The sequence below is a fragment of the Limulus polyphemus genome, unplaced genomic scaffold, assembly GCF_000517525.1.
Source record: "Limulus polyphemus unplaced genomic scaffold, Limulus_polyphemus-2.1.2 Scaffold7745, whole genome shotgun sequence".
NCBI classification, from domain to species: Eukaryota; Metazoa; Arthropoda; class Merostomata; order Xiphosura; family Limulidae; genus Limulus; species Limulus polyphemus.
Genome location: NW_013673355.1, coordinates 12,792 through 24,541, shown reverse-complemented (window position 1 = coordinate 24,541; position 11,750 = coordinate 12,792). Strand labels below are relative to the sequence as shown.

The 11,750-nt window shown below is 34.7% G+C and overlaps 1 protein-coding gene across 1 annotated transcript in view; it reads left to right on the top strand.

The window, feature by feature from the left end:
- LOC106474836 (segment polarity protein dishevelled homolog DVL-1-like) overlaps nt 1-11,531 on the top strand; it is a 19,903-nt gene extending 8,372 nt beyond the window's left edge. Inside the window, exons 3-4 of the mRNA XM_013935530.2 lie at nt 4,852-5,070; nt 9,753-11,531. Of these exons, the coding sequence (XP_013790984.2) occupies nt 4,852-5,070; nt 9,753-9,802 (269 nt within the window). The 3' untranslated portion in view covers nt 9,803-11,531. The remainder of the gene's footprint in view (nt 1-4,851; nt 5,071-9,752) is intronic.
- Nucleotides 11,532-11,750: the final 219 nt, after the last annotated feature.

The window sequence follows — 11,750 nt, the reverse complement described above, 5'->3', positions numbered from 1 at the left end:
AATTATACTCTTGTTACTCCATCTGTGTTATGAGTCATTATGAAATTACTGTAAATTATTACAGTTCTTCCCCTTCTGCTATCCCTTGATGTTTATTATTCTGAGGATGTTACTGTGCTTGAGGCAGTTCCAATCAATTTCACTTTTGAGGGAGATGGTTTACATTATGCAAACATCTTTTTGATACTAGATGTCAGGTTCCTGGATCGATCTATCAATTTCTTATATTAAAAGTGTCCAGTTCATTGGTCTGGGGGTTTATGATTCCCTCTGGCCTCATGAGCTTGAGGTGAAGAGGAGAATATCCTCTGTCCAACCCCCAATAGATGGCTGGGTTGTGGATTATAGTTGACTTGCCACTGGTATGATCATTTTTCCTACCCCCACATGAATGTTGGTTCCCGGTGGCCTGGGTTTTGGATTGTAGTCAACTTGCTGGAGGTATGATCCTTTTTCCTACCCCCACATGGATGTCTGTACCCGGTAACTGGGTTTTGGATTGTAGTTGACTTACCAACAGTATGATCTTCATCCTACCCCCGCATGAATGTCGGTTCCCGGTGGCATGGGTTTTGGGTGTAGTTGACTTGCCGTGTATGGTTTGTCATGTCCTATCCACTCTACACCTTTTAATTTTACCCACTTTTATAATTTTTGGGATAGAGTTGCATAGATATTATATGGTTCTGACCTTAGTTCTCTCCCACTTGGATATGCTCCTGTATTTCCTGCCCATATGTACGAAATCTTTCTAGGATGGGTGAAGTGTATACCTGGTTCAGAAGTGGTGCTGTCCCCCACATCAGATCTTAGAATCTAACTGTCTCCTCTTAGGGAATGTCCTTTGGACACTTTCAAAGGATACTTCTTTCTTCCCTCACACTGGTCCTTTTATCCTAGTGTGGGATTCTACCTGTTTATGTGAGAAGAGATAACGTACTGTATCGAAAGTTATAATTTTCCCATACTGAAAATGTATTTCCAATAGGTACTTACCTTCACTGAAAACTGGTGCTTCCATCTTCTGACAAAATTCGAAGTGATAGTTTAGTAGAATTGAAAAGAGGGAGACACGTGTATCATGAGAGATGCATCGGAATCAGTCATTTCCAATGGAGAGGAGATGAAAGGCTTGTGGCATGCTTAAACTTTTTTTTTGCATATAGAGGGCAGCTCTGAATGAGAATACCTATTTATGTGAGTTAATATAAGTACCTATCAGAAATACATTTTCAGTACCTGAATATTATAACTTTTTTCATTCCCTGAGTCTTCTTCCCAAGGTGATTTTGATCATCCATGTCACTCTGAGTCAGGTCTGGTTTTCCTTGGGTGTTTTGACTTAATATGTCCTTTTTGTTCTGGATCGATTTTACTAACCAACACTTTGGAGGCTTATTTGGAATATTTTTTTTTGTCATTTTCAGTTTTTGCCATATTCCACTTTTATTGTCAGTTAGATTCAGATGACCTTCTCTGTCCCATACATGCTCTAGGTTGCTTCATTGCTTTCAAGGCTTCTTCTTTTCTGCAGCTTAATTCCCCTGCACCACTTCTCTGTTCGTGATTTTTTTTCCCTTCCTCCCTTACCCATTGGGTTTGGCTTGTGATTGGATTGGCCTTTTATTCCTTGTTTTCAGAGGCCTGTCCCATGTTTTAACCAGGATCCCGCTCTGTGGCAAGTGGTGCATGTCCAAGTATACGTCAATCACTTAGAATTGTACTAAAACCCGCACTATAAGGCCATGTTGACTTCACTTTCATAATTTCCATGTTCACAAAATGCAAACTGTTCATTACAATCACATAAACTAAAGATTGAGTGTTCCACAAGATTCCTCATAGGTTATTCCTCACAATATCTTTGCTTCATAAATATGCCCGTTCTGGATCTTACTACCCCATGGACTTCATGGGTAAAGCAGAAGGGGATTACTGCCCATTCCTGAGATTGAATAAATCAGGTTTTGCTGCTTTTCAAAATAGAGTTTCCTGGACATCCATTGCACTGTCTCCAGTGTGAATGTTCCTCTGGACTCTCCACTGTATCCCCCCTCTCATTTCTTCTAATGAAGTAAGAGTCCTTACTACTTTCCAGTTCCAAGCTGCTAGGGTGGTGGACCATGGAGGTATCCTCCTGAATGAGAGATATACAATATAAACAATAAAGACTCCATTCAGTTGAGAGTAGGGTGGTTGTGTTCTGCTGGTGTAGATGACAAGATGTCCTTCAAATGGATGCTCAATCTCTGCATGGGTTTATCCGAAGAGATGTAGCTTTGGAGTGCACTGTCATAATGATTGGGGTCCCTCATCCTACACCCTCATGGAAGTCGGTTCTTGGCGGTTGAGTTATGGATTCAAAGCTGAACCAATCAACATAAGTCCTCACACATGTGTTTGGAGGGTGCCTGGTACCTCACTCCTTTTGCCTCAGGTGCACTGCCCTGGTTTTGTGGGTGCACTTGTTAGTTGTTTTGCTTCTTCCTCTTGCACTACCCCTCGATGTCTTTATGCCGAGGACATTACTGCATTCAGGTGGTTCCAGTGAGTTTCATTTGAGTGAGATATATATATATATATATATATGTGTGTGTGTGTTATTTCACTCTGCTCACATGTGCCCTGTTCACAGATCAGGAGTGGGATTTCTTCCTCCAATCGGCTGAGCTGGAGGTGAAGATAGTATGATCCTATTTCCTACTCCTGCATGAATGTCAGTTCCCGATGATGAGTTTGGATGCGGTTGGCTTGCTGTGTATGGTCTGCCATGCCCTAGCCGCTCTACACCTTGGGGCACATTCTTTTCATCAAGGAGATTGAAATTATAACATATTGTGGTTAGGGTCACTGTCCAACCATTTTCTCTCCCATTAGGATGTGTTCCTCACAATTTTCCACTCTAATCTGTCACTCTTTTTCCACATCTTGGTGAAAAGTGTACCTGGTACATAAGTGGTGCGATCTACTACGTATAATCCCCTTCTTAGAGGGTTCCCTCACTTGGGTGTCCTTTGGACACTTTCGAAGGATGCTTCTACTTTCTCCCTTGCACTGGTTCCTCCATCTATTCAATGTGGGATTCTAGCTATGTAAGTGAGCGGAGGTGAGGTACCTTGTCAGAAGTTATAATTTTCTCACACTGAAAATGTATTTCTGACAGGTACTTGCTTCCACTCACACTTCCCACTCTTCCTCCCCACTGTCAACTGGTGCTTACATTTCTGCCTAAACTCAAGGCAATAGATAGATAGAATAGCATAGAGGGAATCACAAGTCATGTGGGTGTTTGACACTACTATTGGTGGAGGTTTGTTGCATGATAGTTTGCATCCGAGAATCGGTTAAACCATGTGAATCGAGGGTGTGTAAGAGTGAAAGGCTCGTGGCCTCTGAAACAATTTTGCAAATAGAGGGCAGCACTGAATGAGAATAGCTATGTATATGAGCAGAAGTAGATACTTGTCAGAAATACATTTTCAGTGTAGGAAAATCATAACATTTGGCTTTACAACTTATTCTGGAGCATGGGTTAGGTTAATCACAACAGAGATTATAAGGGATAGAATACATTTGTATTTCCACAGCACTACAGTCTGGGCTACTTCAATTGGAAAATATATAATGGAATGTTATCTTGTGGCAAGGTGGTTAAATATTGCTTTAATTATTTATTTTCTACAATTTGTTAGAATGCTGTCAATAACAACTACCGTAATATTTTAATATTTCTCTAGAATTTTCGGAGAATACTAACATGAATGATTAAGTATTCTGATATTGATTCTGTTGGACCATAATTTTCAAGTTATAAACCACGAGTGCAGCTTATACATGAATTTGTTTTTCAGAAGTTCTACAAATTTTATGCTATTGATAACTTTTCAGTTAAATTACATGAAAAGTTTGCACACAAAAAACAGTGTCCTATAAATATCATCATTTTTCTGACGTTCTAACTATATGATAAGAGCCTTTAACAATTCAGCTAAGTGTGTCAAGGTGATTCTCATGAGAAAGAAGTTTAAAACTCGAGGCAACTAGACAATTCCTTGTACAGAAAATATGGTAATATAATACGTCATTTGATAGATCAAAACATAAGCTTTCTATTGGTTATAAATGATATAGCATAAAAATCAGAGAGAGCTATGGGCAGTTTGTGAAAGAGAGGATATGACAGTTTATGGCTCCATAAACAAATTTTGTCCGAGTAATATCTATATTACGGTGAGTAACTTACATTAAATTTTGTAATTCTCTGAGGGATGTTGCTCCACCCAACAGGCCTATATATATGTGTGTGTAAGAATGTCTTAAGAATGAACTGCTGGAGCTTTTAGTCAGATTCTGAAGAATCTGACTTCGATGGGTTTTTGGAGATTGTAATTTAGACAGAACATATTATAGAAACCAAGTTTTTTATATTAGTTAGAATACTTTAATAAATGATTGAAGCACGCACATTTATTGTTGTCTTCCGTTGTTGCTAAAAAACTGTTGGAAAATAATACAATAAGAAACAATAAAATCACAATATCTTTTTATTTTTGTATTTTATTATGTTTTTCTTAGAAAGAAATAACTACTATGGGAAAAAAAAAGCATGTAGAATATGTGTGAAATATTTTCATGTAAGCCTACTGGTAACTCAAAAATACCTATGGTACAGCTGTGGTTTATATAGTTCTTGTTGTTGTTTTCGTAATGTTGACTTGTAGAATGTGTGGCTTATATGTGCTGTTTTTATAATTTGAAAATTACAGTAATAATTGGGGTAATGTGTATTTTATCTTATGAGAGTGATTTTAAGGATAGAAACTTGAAATACTGATTGTTTTTTTTTTCAAGGTGGCAGCAGCAATAGTGGAGAAGCTAAGAAAGACAATGAAAGCAAATTAACAAGTCCAGGGGCTAGTGAAATAGAAGAACCAAGTTTGCAGAGTGGTGGCTATCATGGGGATTTGGGTGTTGAAAAAGGAGCTGGAAGCAGTGGAAGTGAACATAGTTACAATACACAGACTTCTCAAGACATGACTCGTCTTGAAGCTATTCCACCAGAGCTGAGTGGTATTAGATCTATGGTCATTCTTTGTGAATGTTTTGTATAAAGAGCTGTTTCTGTAAATGGTTTGAGTTGTTCGTTGTTAAGTGTGGTTGACAGTTTTTGTTAGATGTGTAAACTACTTTTATTTAATGTTTTTTATCTTTTAAACTAGACATTAAAAGTTTTTATTAAAATTTTGTAGGTATATATAAAATATGAAGAGTATTTTAAGAAATGGAGTTTACCACATTTGAAAAAAAAATGTTGCCTTTGTAAAAAACAAATTTTTATGATTACATGTTGAATGATAGGTTTCCTGCAGTTTTTCTTAAATCAGAATAAAAAACTAATGGTAGATGTAAGATACTTCATTTGAGAGATGAGGATAACATGTGAAGAGGTATTTTTATCTGCTAACAAATGACTTATTTCTGATACTTTAACCACAATGAACGTCTGGGCTAGCTTCAGCTGAAATAATTAGTCACCTTAAAGAAAATAACATTAATTATATACATTCAAGCTTCCCAGTGGCTCACTGGTAAGTAAACTTAAATGCTTGTAATGCTAATTGGGTTTCAGTACCCACAATAATAATAGCCCATTCTGTCACTTTGTGCTTAACAACAAATAACCATTCAAATCATCATTAAGAGTAAGCTACTAAAACAAAACTTGGTAACTTTGAAAACTGTGATCAATCTAGAATAGGTATATTGGTCTTGTGTAGTAGCTAATACAGCCAGCATTAGTTTAAAACAAGTTATTCTGAACTTAATTCTAAAAAAATTAGAAAAAGCTATATGTATGTTTTCAAGTTCAGAATGACAACAAACTTTCAAGAGTATGGGGAAAAAATCAATTTTCTTTTGCTTGTGATCTGAAGGAAGAATACATGTATTTATGTTATGTTAGGAGTGGCATTAATAATAGTTTGTCAACAAGTTGAACTCGTGAAAAGCTAGTTAAGTGTGGTACTGAATATATTTTCCATAAAGATGAAAAACTACCTTGCATATTTGAAAAGTATTTATAGAAAACTACACAAGATATCATTACAAAATCTTCACACAATCAAGTGAATAGTTTGAAATGATAAAATATTAACTTTAATTGACATTCAATGATATATTCTACTGTTAATTCCACTTTTTGTACTGTCTGCTTATTGATCTGTATTGTTCTTCTGATGTCTTTGAACTGCTGCTTGTAGTCATTATAGAAGTGATACAGTTCATTGTTTACATTTAATTGAAGTTTGTTTGTTTGCATTTTCTGGACTGATCTCTACAGACTACACTGTCTGGTTTGTACTTTAATCATCAAACTGGGCAACAGAATGCCTCTTTATGAGTCTAGCTGGAAGATCAAGACATGATTGTTGTCCTGAATGTTTATTGCTTTTTTGAAAACCATGCAGTAATCCCTGAATCACTTGCTCGTGAAATTTTCTCCTTTCTCCATGATCATCACTATACAGAATGTAATTGTTTGCCAGGTTTACTTCTTGTATTGTGTGGTATATGGTATCATTTCACTTTGAGGCCTTATGAGGAAATTCAAAAGTTCCAAGTTTTTTTTTATTCAGCATGTACGCCACCCTGGTTCTATATTTCAGCTATTACAGGCTTACCAATTTTCCTGTGGCTGTCCTCTTCAGTTCTAGCCTGAATCTATTTATCAACTGTATTATTAGTGTGTACAATGGACAAATATTGGACCCATTTTGTGTCTTTCCAGGCACAGGTAACAAGGTTTCCTTTTCATATAAACACTGGATCATCACCTTTTACCAAATGTTGATGCTCTGGATGAATCACTGGTAGCATCCAGGTTTCACAGTACTACATACCCCAATGCCAAGCCTTTTTAGTTCAGCAAATAACTTTAATGATGAGTAGAAATTATCATTATACACTATTGCCCAGCTGTGTTCATATTCCTACAGTAATTCTAAGCAAATAAACTCAGTCACAGAAAACCCCTCTCGAGTGGTGTGATAAGTCCTTTTACCTCAATAAGTAATATATTTCAAAGCATAGCCAGATTTGCTATCACCTAAGGCACATTGGTTTATTCCCCAACATGTGGGTTTAGATGGCATATACTGCCTGAAAGATACATGGCCCTAGAATCTGATGATACTTTCACAAAAAATAACATAAAATCCCTAAAAACACTTCATTCTTTAAAACAAATAAGCTTTCTCAAACTAACAAATCTGTTAAAAGTAATAGTGACCTCATAAATTGCACAGGTAACGATGTACACTCCCAAATACCTCTAACATTATTAATCTTTCAGACATAACTTTCTTAGAAGCAGAAATCAGTCTCTTTTAGTAAAGGTCTCAACTTCTGCCCAAGCAATAATGTTGTTAATGAAACCAAACTTCTTTCTGACCTGCATGAATTATCTCGAAAACTGAGACTTCATGAATTTTTTACAACAAACTCCATCCTACTAAATTTCAAAGAAAAGTCTTCATGGACACCTCCACCAAATAGAGAACCACATTCAGAGAATTATATTAAAGCAGTGGAAAATGACATGATACAAACTTTAAAATCATCCAAACAGTGTTATAATAACCATAATCAAAATGAAAGAACAATCTGAAATTGAACAACAATATCAAAATAAAGCCAACAGATTAGGGTGGTGCTATTGTTATTCTTAACAAAGATGAATATATTGCTGAAACTAATCACCAACTAAAAGATGCTAATTTCTATAAGAAACTCTCACAGGACTCAGTTTATTAAGACCATAAGTGATAAACTTAAAGAACTCCTCTAAAACAATAAAATAACAATGAAACTTTCCACTATTTGATACCCAGACAAGTTTGTCCAGGTAAATTTTATCTCTTACTAAAAATACACAGTCCTGGCTGACCCATAATTTCTAACACAAACATGGCTACTGAAAAGCTGTCCACTTTTGTTGACCAATGCATAAAATGTATTTCCTGTACCCTCCCTTCTTACATAAAGAATACTACTCCTTTTGTTACTATCATAGAAGATGTCAATACCAATGGACACTTACCCACCTAATAGGCTTCTTTACACAATGGATGTTTCTTCCCTTTACAATAACATTCCACTTGATGAAGGACTAAAAACTCTAAAGTCCACCTTAACCCTTTCTAACCTATCAGAACTCCAAATAGTAACTGATCTTGACAGCCTTGTTTTAACTCTGAACAACTTCAAATTCAATAATAAGCTTTAATAATAATAAGTTAATGGTTCAGCAATTGGTACCAAAATGGCTCCCTATTATTCCAATATTTTTGTGGATCATGTTGAAAGCCAGCTTTTATAGCTAAGCCCTGTAAAACCTCATACATGGAAACATTAATAGATGACAATTTTCGTTTGGATAGCCAGTTTTGAATCACTTAAATAACTTATCTCATGTGAAAACATCTTTCACAAAAGAATCAAGTTTACCTTTAATTACTCTCCTACCTAAATGAACTTTCCTGAAATCAATGTACCTTCACTATAAAAGTTGTCACCTCATTCACATTACCTACAGTCAAACTCTTAGAATAAAGAAAATCTGTTCAAATGAAACCTATTACAAAAGGGTTACAGGGTTTTTAGCATTTTATATTAAAACTTCTTGAACCTAAATGTTTTTCAGACATTATGAATGACACTTTCGTCAGTAGACAAATGTTTACTTGGACCAAATGCAGTGCTTAGTGGGGGGGTTACAGATATCCAAAAGGGGTCATATTTTCCAGAAAGGATCAAATCCAGGCTGACCCCATTATTGTCTGTAAAATAGAGAAAGGAGGTTTTTAGCTCAAATCTTATCTCTTGACATCACTGAACAGAATGAAAGCGAGTCAAAAAGTTCCCTAATGTTCATTTTTCTACCACAGTCCCATTGTTATCTGCAATGCTACATAAGCTTTTAGTTCAGATGTGTTTGTATCAACCCATTTGTGGAAATGAGACTTGGGTGCAAGGTCCATAGGATTGTTTATAACCTGATCAGCATACCTTTTTTTTTGTTTCTTAAGAAATAAGTTGGAAAGCTTCATCTGAGAAAATGAAAACAACTTGAAAATATTCTACAGGTGGAAAGGTTGTAGTATCTGCAAGCACACCACATTGGATTCTTCAAGATTACTAGTGATAAATGGCATTATTTTTCAAATAAAACCACATTGGGGATTTCCAAAACATTTATTTTCATTTGCTAGAGGGCTATTTGGTATTACAAAACCAAATGACACAATATAATTTAGCCACACAGGCAAGGGATCATTATGTCGATAAATGTCACCAAACATGCTATTTTTATGTGTTGACTTTAGTCATCGTCTGTGCCAAAATGGTTAAATTAAAACATCTGTTTTATTTTTATATCAATATCAATTGGCTGGAATGAAGTGATTGTGTTTTGCTATGACCACTTTGAAAGATTATGATAGTCGTAAGAAAAACAATTTAATAACTTGTTTAAGAAATTAAAATAATTGTTTCTAAGTAGAGAAAATCATGTCCTTATATTAATTTTTCAGAATCATTTGGTAGTTATATTTATTTGAACAAAAACTAAGCAACTGAAGTGGTTATACATAAAAAGGATTTTCCATAAGGTATATTTCTATTAAACTTGTATACATGTATGTGTTGATTTTATTTTTCTCTCATTGTGTTTTACTTCTTTTCTTTCTCCCAAGTTGAAGATGACATCTTGGACTACCACTTCACTGACAAAGGAGTTGTGTAACTCGCATCTTTTCTTTGTTGACATGGTAACCATGGCCTGTATTGAGAATAAGATAACCATGGTGTTATTATTATTATTAATTGCTGACCTGTTCTGGGAATACTACTGACAAAGAAGTTGTGTAACTTCCATCAATTCCTCTTGATAGGGTAAATATGGATCCACTGTAGAACATAGTCTTCCTGTACCAAACAAACATCAAATTCTGAATGGAAGTCCATAAATGCCCTTGCTACCATAGCTGGCATTCCAACTTGAAACTTTATTATTTATGAAGACAAACTTGAAAGTATAAAAGTTAATGTTTGCCTAACATCATCTTCCTTGTCATGGCAACCATCAAAACCTGTTAAAACTGTAGGCAGATTTGTGCTGTAATTACCATCTAGTGATGAACTGTGCTATTATTTCGGATCCTTCTTCAGTAAAACCTTCCAGATGTAGAATTGTTCAATATTTGTCTTCAGTACTTATTGTATGTCAATCACTTGGTTAGATAAGTATTTGTACTAATAGTAATACTAGATATCTTCTAACATCTGGGGGGCATTATGTAGCAATCATAATGTAGACATTCTATGTTGTGTATGTAAAGAAAACATCAAGGAAGATGTTGTTACATTATTAGTACTCTGAGAATAGTTGTTTGAGTCATAATGGAGAAAAATGTCAGTTATAATACAATTCTTTTAGAGCAGAAGTATTCAAGGTTTATGAAAAACTTACTTGCATCCCAAACAGTTTTGTATGTTACACAATGATGCCTTTAAAAAGTACAAGTGGTGTATTTAGTAATTCCTTCGTACTCTAGTTGTCTATTGCAAGCGTGCCAATTTTTCATAAATACTATATGTGATTGCTACTCAATTTTTATACAAGTTTTTTTCTGTTGAAGTAATCACCAAAACTAATATTTATAATTTAATTATTAGGTTATGAAGACTAGTTATCTGCAAATAGTGTTCATGTGATTTTGTGATAACAGTATTCTTGTGCTTATATACACATTATTTTCAAGGACCTACCATTTTAAGTTTTGTGCAGCTTTTTTATACATTGATATACGCTGAATTTTATGTACAGAACAGAGCACATGGACTTTTATTTGCTCATTAGTGTGTATTTTAGTGTAATTTGGCTATTAATTTGGATTTAATTTATTTTCCGAACTGAACAGTAATGAAACTAGTTAACATTTTCTTTTATTTACTTTTGGAAAGTGTTCACTATTAGAGAATAAGTTGTATACAAGTAGTGTTTTTTATAGTCTGATGATAGTTTCAGTAGAAAACAGCAACCTAAATTGATGTAACCTTTTTTGTTTCATGAAATTAACAGTGCAAATATGCTTTTTTTTTATAATTTAAAATCTGTTTTTTTTTTACATTTGGGTTGTTTGTTTAAAATAGTAAAAGTCAGCAGGGTATGATCACACCTTTGTTTTGGTTCTTTATTTATACTTTTACCATAGAAAAGTGCCATGAGCTTGGAAAGTTTGTATGCTCTTGAATTAGTGTATTTTTGTTAAGGGTAATACAGGATTGAAGAAAATATTTTTTGTACAAGATCAATTAAAAGGTTTTCTGGCAGAAACTAAAGATTAAATGTACATTTAAGACTTAATGTTGGTTTTATAAAGCAACTTAACAGTTTTAGTGTTTGATAAGACAGCAAAATCTAAAGTTGAGAGGGGCAGATAGATTTACATTAAAAGTATCCAAAAAATGAAGTTTTTATTGTGTTAATAATTCCTTTGGCAGTAAAAAAAGAAACCGAAAACAAATCACTAGTTCGACCAAAAAAGTACATTGCTCTTTTGTTAGATTTGCAGTAGCACCAGCACATATACTTTCTAGTACATTATGTAGGTGTACCATACTCGTGCCTCTACACACTAATATCACACCAATCACTTGCATGTGCCAGATGTGTATAATATGAAGTAGAT